The sequence below is a fragment of the Vulpes vulpes genome, chromosome 15 (genome assembly GCF_048418805.1).
Source record: "Vulpes vulpes isolate BD-2025 chromosome 15, VulVul3, whole genome shotgun sequence".
Lineage (NCBI taxonomy): Eukaryota > Metazoa > Chordata > Mammalia > Carnivora > Canidae > Vulpes > Vulpes vulpes.
Window position 1 is genome coordinate 57,663,615 of NC_132794.1, and position 12,083 is coordinate 57,675,697.

General features: G+C 44.5%; 1 protein-coding gene across 5 annotated transcripts in view; it reads right to left on the reverse strand.

The window, feature by feature from the left end:
* The window catches only part of MYO5C (myosin VC), a 93,534-nt gene that overhangs the window by 12,356 nt on the left and 69,095 nt on the right, over positions 1 to 12,083 (reverse strand). For 4 of the 5 annotated variants that reach the window (XM_072738560.1, XM_072738559.1, XM_072738557.1 and 1 more), the window contains 6 exons: positions 10,609 to 10,696; positions 7,458 to 7,556; positions 6,033 to 6,187; positions 4,416 to 4,505; positions 1,592 to 1,742; positions 410 to 692 (listed from right to left, as the gene is read on the reverse strand). In XM_072738560.1, coding sequence (XP_072594661.1) covers positions 410 to 692; positions 1,592 to 1,742; positions 4,416 to 4,505; positions 6,033 to 6,187; positions 7,458 to 7,556; positions 10,609 to 10,696 — 866 coding nt within the window. Of the gene's footprint in view, positions 1 to 409; positions 693 to 1,591; positions 1,743 to 4,415; positions 4,506 to 6,032; positions 6,188 to 7,457; positions 7,557 to 8,498; positions 8,714 to 10,608; positions 10,697 to 12,083 lie in introns of those variants that run through there. The other variant, XM_072738561.1, reaches the window with a different exon arrangement.

Here is a 12,083-nt window from a genome sequence, read left to right on the forward strand (position 1 = left end):
AAGTTGACACCCTCCAAAAGTGTGGCTCATCATGTCCTCGGGACATTGGTCCTGCTGCTCCCCAAGCAAACCTCTGCTTGATCCAGACACAGCTTCCTACTACAGCTGGGGGGGGGGGGGGGGCCCACTCAGCTCCCCCACCGTGCCTTTGCCCGCCTCCTTTCCCCTTGCCTGGAACGCCCTTCTCCCTGTTAAATCCCTCAGTGCACAGCTCTCGGGCTTAACTTGTCCACGACGATCGACGATGGCTCTTCTCTGCAGCTCCTGTTGGCGACTTCATCGTCCTCGCCCGAGAGGCCTCTCGCCCCGCACCCGGGCAGCGCGGCCCATGCAGGGGCTCAGCCTGCGGCCCTGGAGCTCAAGAGCGTTCTTCCCCGCGGCCCCGGCCTGAGCGGATTCTGGGCCTTACCTGATCTGCATCCCTTTCCTGCAGGAGCACATGTCCTTGCGCAGGAAGAGGCTGTTCAGGGTGACTGCCCCGATCAAGAAGAAGAGCTGCTTCACGGCCTGCCGCACCAGCTCGGGGTCCAGGCCGTTCTGGCACATGGTGCTGTAGAAGTAGCTCAGCTGCTGCAGGACGGAGGTCATGGTGTAGGCGTCCGCGTCGTCTATGCTAGACGAGCGCTTCCGGAAGCCTGTGGGCTTCAGGCCAGAAATGCCCTGCAGGCTCTCGTACTCCAGCATGCCGGGCACTAAGACAGGAAAACACAAGCATTTCTTGCACACACAGTGGAGACAACCACAGGACATTTTCCATTGCTCTCTTGGGTCTGTTCCAAGGTGGGACATTTTCCATGAGGGTTAGCAGGGGCCTCGGCTGTGACAGGGAGAGAGGATCCAGGACTTGGGGAGCTTGTGGGGCAGGAGGTGGCTGGAGGGCAGGCCTGCTTAGGACAGGGCAGCAGCTCTGCTTGGAGGCTTGGAGCGCCTCTTCTTTCACCTTCACAGGAAAGGGAGCAGGTTAACATCATAACTCATGGTCTGGGACCATTTAAAGCCTGAAGTACTTAAACTTCAGAAAATTGAAGAAAGTATACAAGAATTTGAGGGGGACTTTAAGATTTCAAACACACTTAGTCATGACCTAAGATTAGCTACCTAAGTAGTAGCAGGTCTCACCAGTCTTTCCCTTCAGGGTGAATCAGCCTTACAGGTAGGAAACTATGAATCATGTACTTTTTTCTAAAAAAGATTTTATTTATTTATTCATGAGAGACAGAGAGAGGCAGAGACACAGGCAGAAGGAGAAGCAGGCCCCCCCGCCCCCCTCCCCGCAAGGAGCCTGATGCAGGACTCAATCCCGGATCCCAGGATCACACCCTGAGCCAAAGGCAGACGCTCAACCACTGAGCCACCCAGGCATCCCTATGAACCATGTACTTTTATAAAGCAATCATTTCAAGCAGTTAAAAAGAATTAAAAAGTAGACATTCACACAATTAAGTTTTTCTGGTTTTAAAATTATATTCTTTGTAAACATTCCTTATACTGGATTTACTTTTTTTTTTTTATTTTTTTATTTTTTTGGATTTACTTTCTTAAGGTCTCAGTGCTACCGTAAATATTTTTTGGTCATCTATTCTTTTCTTACCTATTATTGGCTGAATGTTGTTTTCCATTACAACAATGAACCGATGATATATTCGTATAGCCACATCACTAAGAATCTGTCTGTATTCTGAAAGGTCAAAGTTGTTCAAGCAATTCTTATTCTGATTTGGACTATTGAGCTTCATGAATTCCTGAAAGTAATGTGAGCATATAAATATTAGAATGATATAGACATGTAGGAAATTAAAATACTGTCTCTACTAATGATGTTCTAATCAGCTCTTATACTTTAAAGCCTAATGTCTCAAATGAACTCTGCATGTTGGTGGTACCACTTATTTTCTATAAGTAACTGTCACTGTACTGCCTCCTCACCCTACAAATATGTGCCCCCAGCACCTACAGAATACAGTGGAAGACAACTCCCATGGAAGCTCATCAAAAAACCTACAAAGCACCTACAGAAACAAAGAGCTGTAAGAGGTCAGTTGGTGCAATGCATGAGATTCATGACTTAATGATTATAGAACATTGATCAATCTGAAATTTTTTAAAATGTGTGTTATGGACTAACTGTTCGTGATGCTCCCAAATTCATATGTTAGAGCCCTCACCTCCAGTGTAGCTGTATTTGGAGAAGGGGCCTGTAATAAAGTAATTCAGATCAAGAGGTTCTAAGTGTGAAGCCCTAATCTGTCAGGTTTAGTGTCCCTTTATTAAGAGATACAGAGAGCTCAATCTCTTTCCACACCCATGCACCAAGGAAAAGGCTGTGTGAGGGCACAGAGAGAAGGCAGCCATCCACAAGTCAGAAAGAAAACTCTCACCAGGAACCAGCCATGCTGGCACCCTGGTCTCAGACTTCAGGCCTCTAGAACTGTGAGAAAATAAATTTCTGTAATTTAAAAGCTTTGTAGTCTGTGATATTTCGTTATAACAGCCCAATCAGACTAATATAGTAGGTTCAACATATTCAAAGAGATAAAAGAAAAAGAGAGCATTAAGAAGAGCATGTAATGACAAGAGGCAGAGGTGAAAAAGCACCACTGAAATATAAGTGAAAATATAGTAATTGAAAAAAACATGCAGACTGGGAAAAGTACATGGGGCGGGGGGCAAAGAAAACATCAACAAATAAATGGTATTGAATAATATCCTCTTCCATTAATGTCTCACACATACCAGTTTGTCTTAAATGGACTGGGCTGTGCCCCCTGCTTCTTTTGGTATTCCTTTTAGTCAAACATTGGATTTTCTTTACTTATTTCTCCTTTTGTTCTATAGTACTAGTAGAGTTACTTCTATATTTAGTTTTACTTTTCCTTTATTGGGACAATTGGCTAGCCACCCGGAAGAAGATATGAAATCATTATCTCACACATCATGGGATAAATAATCACACCAATTCTGGATAGATAAAAACATAATTGTGAGCTCTAAATTTGAATTATAGAGGTTCAGAAGAAAGTAAGAGAACAAGTTCATGATCTCAGGGCAGGGAAGAATTTCCTGAACAAGACACTAAAACACACGTCATAAATGAATAGGATTGATACACCACAGTTCAGAAATTGTGTACAACAGACCCCATTAAGAAAATTATAAGACAAGCCATGGTTTATCCGTGATATGTAAATATCTCCTATGAATCAATAAGAAAAAAAAAAAAGTCAAGGGATGCCTGGGTGGCTCAGCAGTTGAGCACCTTGCTTTTGGCTCAGGGTATGATCCTGAGGTCCAGGATCAAGTCTTGCATTGCACTCCTTGTGGGGAGCCTGCTTCTCCCTCTGCCTGTGTCTCTGCCTCTCTCTCTCTGTCTCTCATGAATAAATAAATAAAATCTTTAAAAAAATAGCTTCTAAAAAAATGGAGAACTGACGTCAGTAGGCAATTTGAACAGAAACCCAAATGATCAGTGAGCACATGGAGTGATTCCTTTTTTTTTTTTTTTTTTAAGATTTATTTATTTTAGAGAAAGTGTGTGTGTGTGTGTGTGTGTGTGTGTGTGTGTGTGTGTATGAATGAGCAGGGTTAAGGGCAGAGAGAGAGACAGAGAATCTCCAGCAGACTCCCTGCTGAGCATGGAGCCCTATGTAGGCTCAATCTCTTGACCCTGAGATCATGACCTGAGTAGAAACCAAGAGTCTGATGCTCAACCAACTGAGCCACGTATGTGCCCCTACATGGAGTGATTCCTGATCTCATTAGTGATCAGATAATTGCAATTTAAGTCAACACAGTACCATTTTATAGCAATGAGATTGGTAAATAATTAAGATGACTTCAATATCAAGTGTTGATGAAGGTATGACACTGGAAACTTCCTGCACTGCTGGTGGGACCATTAACGGTACAAACATTTGGGAGGGCAGTGAAAATCCTAAAAGCCACTTTGTTATTTCAGGTCAATGACATTTTGTTCTGTGGGTATTTGAAGAGGGAGGATTCCTTTATGATGCTAGCTAGCCCTTTGGGAGCAGAGTCAGAATGGCAAAGGACATACAGATTGTGGAGGAATGATTGGAATCCTGCAGAGAGAAGAGCTCTGAAGAACCAAAGGCAGATGCCTAACTGACTGAGACACCCAGGCTCCCCTACCTCACTGATTTAAAACTCAAGGGAAACTGAGGCCTAGTATCATGCCCATGGTCCAGGCCTCTTTCCGTATGTCTTCTGACTATGACTTCTTTCCAACCAGTGATGTGAAGTTGGCCTCCTGGCTAAGAAGGAAACCAGGAAGCCCTCTGGAGCAGAGGCTGCCCCTGGAGCCAGGCATGTCCCCACTCCCTGTGGTGAGCTCTGGCTCACAAGGAAGTTCTAGACCAGCAGTCAGCACAGAACACAGAGCAGGCAAATGTCCGTACCTCTTCTCCACTGTACTGCCTCAGGCAGTTGAGAAAATGACATGTATTGGAAAGCCAAAAAGATAGCATCTCAAAGTCTTCTAAATGTTCCTTAAAAAAAGAAAAAATAAAGATAGAGCTGGATTTGATGACTACTGGTACCTTTGAGCCAAAAACAGATGTATCTTACCTGTTTGGGTTAGCTGGTGGCTTTTGACCAAAGTGAATTCTTTTATTCACCAAAGGTTTTATTACGTATATAGTGTAACAATGAGCTCTTACATTTATTTAGCAGGATCTGGTTTGCAAAGTATTTCTGTAGAGGTTATGTCACCTATTATGAAATTTGAGGCAGGCACTGCAGGAATCCCTGGTAAAGATGAGCCCAGAGTTCACATTGTGACCAGGAGGAATGTCACTGATAATATGATATCCAGGGGACATGATGAAACAGGTGGCTGAGCACCTGTACATGGGTTATACCAGAGCTTAGAGGGTGGAAAGACACTGGCGAGAGAGGGCAGCTGAGAAAGTCTCCTGAGAAGGGGGGAGAATGCTGTTCTTGAAGGAAAGAGGTGCAGAGATGAGAGCTCGGAATCCAGGACTCCACTGGGGAGGACAGCCCTGCTTGTGGGGCTGCAGGAAGAGGAACAGAGAAGGTAGAGGCCTGGTGGTCAGAGGTTAAGGGGAAAACTTGGAAAGTCCTGGGGCTTGGGGAACGCAGCAGGAGAGTTTCAAAGAAGCGTGCCTAATGCTTCAGTCCATTAGAGGAGGACAAAAATTAAGGAAAAACCCTTGGATTTAGCAGGAGGAATGTCTGGTTATCTTTCTGTGGAGTGACAGGGGTGGAAGCCAGATGGCAGGACCCGGTGGAGCCTGCCAGAGTAAGCAAGCCCCCTGGCAGTTGGGGCGCAGGGTAGGGTTGGAAAGGCAGAGAGACTACACGATATGTGGGGGCTGCTTTAGTGTGCTGTGTGCTGTGTGCTGGAGTGGGGAGGGTCAGGTCCCGGACCCCGACAAAGGCAGAGGGCAGGGAGTCACTGGGGAAGCCAGGATGGGAGATGGTGGTGGGAAAGGATTTATACTCCGCACGCTGTGCATCTTTTACTTTCTAAATATTTATACGTTCCAGAGCAGCAAGATGAGGCAAACGCTGTGTGCCTGTGGCCTGGGGCACAATGCACACATGCCCTAAGGAAACCCATCTTATGAAATTATGGGCAGGGAAAACATCAATTTCTGTGGGCCCTTTCCAAGGGCACTCTGGTGGCTCTCATGAAAATAGCTACCAGAAAACACTCAACACCAGACAAATGTTAATTTTCTACTCCTGACAAATAATGAATCCTCATGGCCCAGCATCTCACACCCTGAAGGGGTAGGAGCGATGGGGGTGGTGGCTACCAGGTTGTGGTCTTCAAGGTAAGGCTCTGAGTTCTGTTGGCCTATCTGTAGCCTTGGGAATCCCTAACCAAACTTGTTTCTTCCAAACAGCTTGGCTTCTTTGACTGAGTGGGCCTGAGACTAGTCTGAGGTATCTCGTGCTTCACCGAAGACCAGAGGTGCCCAAAGGATGAATCCTTAAGGGATTCTGAAAGCAACCAAAATACCGAGGGCCAGTGTCAAAGGCATTCCTACCTTAACCACCTGCTTGATGCCGTTGATGGCGCTGTTCATAAGGGACTTGAGCATGCCGGCGTCGTTGAGGGAGTCTGCGTAGCGCACACACATGAACAGGATGTGAGCTGGCAGTCCCGGGATCATGTTCACCACCACACCACGAGGCTTCAGGTCTGGTACAGAAAGGGTTGGTGAGGACGACAGCTCATCGTGAGCTCTCCCTATAAGGAGCCTCTGACCATTGGACAAGGCTTATTTGCTTTCTTGTCCTGATGCACACCTGAATGCCTAGGGATGCCTTTACTCTTTCAGGAATTTAGTCTAGCTCTTCCTGGCAAAAATATACCGGCACCATCTGATCCTCTTACTTCTCATTTGCACAGTACTTTGTCTTTTTTTAAAAGGTTGAATTTTAGTTGGAGTTCGTGCTTCTCCCTAGCATGGAGACCCTGGATTTCAGACCTCCAATGTAAGGGAGAAACTCCAAGTCCATGCACCTGACTCCAGCCTCTATGATGAGGGATATGATCTCAGTGATCACATGCACCCACCTTGAATCAGGAAAACAGACACATTAATAGTCCTGCAGAGGAGGCCTCACTGGCCTCAAGGAGAAGAGAATGGCAGGGGGAGGAGGGGTAAACTTCATAGAATGGACTAAGGTAAGCAAACCTCCCCACAGCTGCATAAACCAGGGGATTGGAGAGTCCCCATGGGTGTGCACCAGTGAGGGTAGAAAGGACAGGGTACAGGTGCTCATGTGCTCTGGAGGGGGTCACTTAGAAGAAGAGGAAGTTAGGCTCTACATTGCTTTGCTGCTTTAAGATCTTGAGACCAGCTGATAGAAAGGCAGCTTTTCTCTCTGCCACTGGAAAACCGTGTGATTTTCATGGTACAGTCTAGTAAGATTGGCTCTGAGATCACCAACCCTTGTGTGTACACTAGAACATCCCTGTAGGAGTGGCTGGGAAGCCCCCATCATATTGCCTGCAAATAAAATTCTCAACAGAAGTCAAATGGAACAAGGAGTCACAGTTACTTCCACCATAGCTCCTGTGCTAAGACACAAAAATGAGAGGATGTGTCTCCTATCTGGGTTCTATGATCAGACTCTGGAAGGGGTTAGGGCAGCACTTCTTAACTGAGGGCAATTCTGGCTCCCTTGGGATGTTTGGCAGTGTCTGGAGATGGTTTTTATTGTCATGACTAGAGGTTGTTACTGGTTTCTAGAGGGTAGAAGTCAAGGACGCTACTTAATATCTTACAGTGCATAACCCCCCCCCCGCCCCCCAAAAACGAATGATCTGGTCACTAGTGCCGAGGTTGAAAAGATCTGGGCTAGGAGAAGCAGCAATGGAGGAAGAGAAGCTGAGAAGCTACCGCCCCACCCAGGACGGTAGCAATGACTGACAGACAAACATTCAGAGTTCCGGGTCTCACTACCAAGAATGAGGTTTTGAATGAGCTTCTCCTCATCTTCTGTCTTGTATTCCAGCATTCCAAGGTACTCCTTAGTTCCTGAGGACAAGTGCACATCATTGCCTGTAGGCAGAGGCAAAAATCAGCTAAATTCACAGAAACAGCTTTCATAGGCTTTATAATGAGACTATGCTGTCTTCCCACCCCATTCCAGCTGGCTGGCACATGAACGCTTGTGGCTTTCAGGTATATGGAAACTTTATTAATCCTGAAGAATTCCTCTGGTAGTGATTCATATTTGCGAGTATATCAATGAGTAAAGCTGCTGCCAAAAAGGTGAAGTTATCCTTGAAGGGATCCTGATGAGTGCTGGTGTGAATCCAGCACAGCGTGGAGAAAGCAAGCCAAGATACTGCTTCTGTTTTCATGATACTGATGCCACAGTCAAGGAAACAAGATTATGAAACAGTTGGTGAGAAAAGTACTAAACTGCAGGATCCTAAGGGGGCCGTATTAGTTTTCTATGTGCTTTAACAAGTTACCACAAACTTGGTGACTTATGATATCACAGACTTCCCCATCTTACAGTGCAGGAGCTCAGAAGACTGAAATGGATCTCACATGAAGAACTGAAATCAAAGTGTCAGTAGAGCTGAGTTCTTCTGGAAGCTCTAGGGGAGAATCGTTTCTTGCCTTTTTCAGCTTCCAGAGGCTGCCCAAATCCCTTGGCTTGTGGCCACATCACTCTGACCTCTGCTTCTATCACCATGGCCCCCTCTCTTTCTGCTTCCGTTGTCACATCGCCTTCTTTCATGCTGGCACTCCTGCCACTCTTTATAAGGTCCCTTATGATTGTACTGGGTCTACCTAATAAGCCTGGGTAATCTCCTCCATCGCAAGATCCTTAATTTAATCACATTGGCAAAATCTCCTTTGCTGTATAAGTGCTGGGGATTGGGATGTGGACATCTTTGGGTGGGCCAGAGTCTGCCCTCTCGTCGCCAAAGATTCATGTCCACTCTGAGATGAGATGTAATGACAGAAACAGAGGTTAGGAGTCAAATATTTTTTTATAAAGATTTTTATTTATTCATGAGAGACACAGAGAGAGAGGCAGAGACATAGGCAGAGGGAGAAGCAGGCTCCATGCGGGGACCCCGATGTGGGACTCGATCCTGGGACTACGGGATTACGCCCTGAGCCAAACGCAGATGCTCAACCACTGAGCCACCCAGGCATCCCAAGAGTCAGAAAGATTTTGAAGATGTTATACTGTTGAGCTGGAAGAGAGAGGAAGGGACGCATAAGCCAAGAAATGTGGGTGGGCTTTAGAAGCTGGAAAGACAAGTGAAAAGACTCTCCCCAAAAGCCTCCAGAAGGAACACAGCCCTGCTGACATACTGATTTTTAACTCCGTGAAAATCGTATTGGACTTCTGGCCTCCAGAACTGTAAGATAACAAATCTGTGTTGTGTTAAGCCACTAATTTTATGCTGATTTGTTACAGCAGCCATAAGAAATTAATACAGGGGCTGTAAGAATTCACACAGAAGTGGCTGGAACTCTTAACAAATCAAGGAGGAAGCACAGTAGTTGGGCCGAGAAGGGTGAGTAGGGTCTGGTGGGTGAAAAAGAAGGTGGCACAGGTAGCGAGTTAACAGAACTTCCTTATTTCTCTATAAGAATTTCTCCTGCTTCAAAAAAAAAAAATTTCTCCTGCTAACATACTAGCTCTTTTCTCTTGGAGACTAATAAAGGTAGAAGGTCAACCGTTTTACTAAGCGATACTGTTTATGGTAAGCATGATGTCTGATTGGTACCCTGCATCTGGACCTGGATGAACAATAAATAAAGCAGACACATCTGATAAGGACATTACACTTTGGGTATTCTTGAATGTGGTGACTTGTATCTGGGCTTGTTTCTTGCAGGGACTCTGGAAGTGAACGGCACCTATGGAGAGTTCAAAAGATGTTGGCTTCCTACCAAGAGTCATGTGGCTGAGCCTGGAAGCAGATGCTACAGCCCACTAAGCCCTGAGGTGACTGTGTCCCTACTGATGATTTGATGGTGCTCAGAGAACCACACAGCTAAGTTGCTCCCACATTCTTGACTCTCAGAATCTGTGTGTTGCTAAGCATGCATTGTTTTAAGTTGCTAAATTTCAAGATAGTTTGTTATAGGACAATAGATAACTAATATAGGAAGGGAAGCTGATGTATTCCACTTTAGACACGTGGGGTTGGAAGAGGTAATAGAAAGGCAAAGAAAGTATTTTGGAGGCAAAAAGGAGCCAGGACTCAGGAAAAAAGGTGAGAGGTGGGAGGTAGATTTTGGAAGTCCGTGTGTTGAGATGGTGGTTCATCCATCCATTCCAATGGGGACACTATGGGGGCTTGGGAAGGACAGACATGGTCCTTGCCCTCATGAGGCAGACTGACATTTATCATTAATTATTGAAGGAGAAGGATCCTCATGTTGGTGGTGGATATTTTGAGATTGAAGTGAGAGTGGAATAAATACCAATAAAGGAGCTCTTCAAAGAAATGAATGCAGAAAAAGGAGCAGACAGTTGGAGATACAGCCTTAGTGATCCAGATTGGGAGGAAGAGGAAGCAATATGCAATATGAATCAAGAGCGTAGAAGAGAGAAGTCAGCTAAGTTCACTGATTCAGTAACAGCCGAGGGAAAGAAACTCATGGGGTCCTTTTCTTAGGAGCTCACGAGGGCATTCAAAGTGTGAAGTTCAGTCCATGTTCAGGACTACTGTCTATCTTCTTAGATCTCTTCTCTCTTCTAATAGAAATGGAGATATTGATCCTATGTAACTGGGAGAGGAAGAGACTTTCAAAGCAGTTATATTTGAAACTTGTTCACAGTTTCATTTTTAAAAGGAGAGAGTTAATCACAGAAGAGATTAAAAGTATTCATTACAGGGCATCCCTTAAGATGACATGAGTGCATCTGGAATTATCTGAGGGCTGGTGAGTTATCCTCTGGCCAAAGGATCTTTCCATTAGCCCATCACTGAGCCCCAACCCATCCCCCACATTCCCCAGTTAAGAATTATTCCTTTGAGTTTCAGAGACTCTGGGCCACATCAGGAAACAAACAATGCATGCTAACCTTAGCCAACAGTTCAAAAGGTAGGAAAGAGAATGTTATTTTTCCTACCCTTTTCAATCGTCTTGGTTAGAGTCTTGACTTGATCTTGTAGCTTCTTGATCACTCTGTCCTTCATGTCTAACTCTTCTTCAAGATCCTACAGATTCAAAACAAACAAAGACATTAGCTTAGAAGCATCAATCTGTGTTTTTGGTAACAGCTTTATTAAGCTATAATTCATATACCATGCAATTCACTCATTTGAAGTGTACACTCAGTGCTTTTCTAAAGTCAGCTATACGATGGCAACCATCACCATCATCTAATTCTGGAACACTTTTGTCACACCAGAAAGAAACCTGTAACATTTCCCTAGTCCCCTCCTGTCCTTGATAATCACCAATCTACTTTCTGACTCTTTATTATTTGCTTCTTCTGGACACTGAACATAAGGCGAATCATACAATATGTGGCCTTTTGGGTCTGGCTTCTTTCACTTAGCATAATGTTTTCAAGGCTCATCAGTTTCAAGCATGCATCAGGACTTCATTCCTTGTTGTGACTGAATAATATCCTACTGTATGGATATGCAATATTGATCTTGATCTATTTTTCCCTTAAAGTAATGCCTGTCAGAGAGAATTGAAAAATATGAATGTGTGAAAATGGGTTCTCCTGATATCAGAAGCTTGAGGCAGAGAAACTTCAGAGATTTGGGTCCTGGTTTTGCATTTCCTTCATGATAAAGGGGTGGTCCTGCCCATGCTAAATTTGGCTCAAGAACCAGCAGAGTCCTGGATGCCTATAAATATTTCTTAGAAAGGGTAGAGTGTTTAGGTTCTTTCTGAATTCTAAGGGCTTTGACTCAGAAAGGATTCAGGCTTCTCATCCCACAGTGTCCCACGCACAGCCACTACAGCCACGGGCTCTCTGGGGACTCTGGGTGCCAAGGGAGACTGTGCTGTTTCCACTCTTTGGCCACATCTCCTCTGCTACAATTCTGGGTCTCTGGCTAAACATGTTAGGAACTTCAGTTTTTTCCCTCCTGTCTCAGTCCATCCTAAAATACATCTAAAAATAAAAGTTACCAGTCAACAAGAACCTGGAGGAAACCACTGTTCACATTTTGATTTCATTCCTTTCTTTCTTTTCTAATCTGACACCTGCACATTTTATAGAATTGTGATCATACTGCTTATGAAGTTTTCAATTCTATATTTTTCTCATTATATTGAGGACACATTCCCATGTCATTGATAATATATGCAAGCTGTCATTTTAATACCTAAGTCATATGATATACAACAACTTGTTTTACCCACTACTGTTGGACATGCATTTTTTTACTGTGATGGCCACTCTGAACAAAAATCTTTGTTCCTATATCTAATTACTTAGGATAATAAGATATTAGAAGTTGCATTACTGAGTCAAAAAGAATGTGAATCCAAAGGTTCATATTATTTGCCTCCACATTACCTCTGAGAAAGTTGATGCCAATTGCTATCCCTGGAAACAATGTGTGACAGTGCCCACTGCCAGGT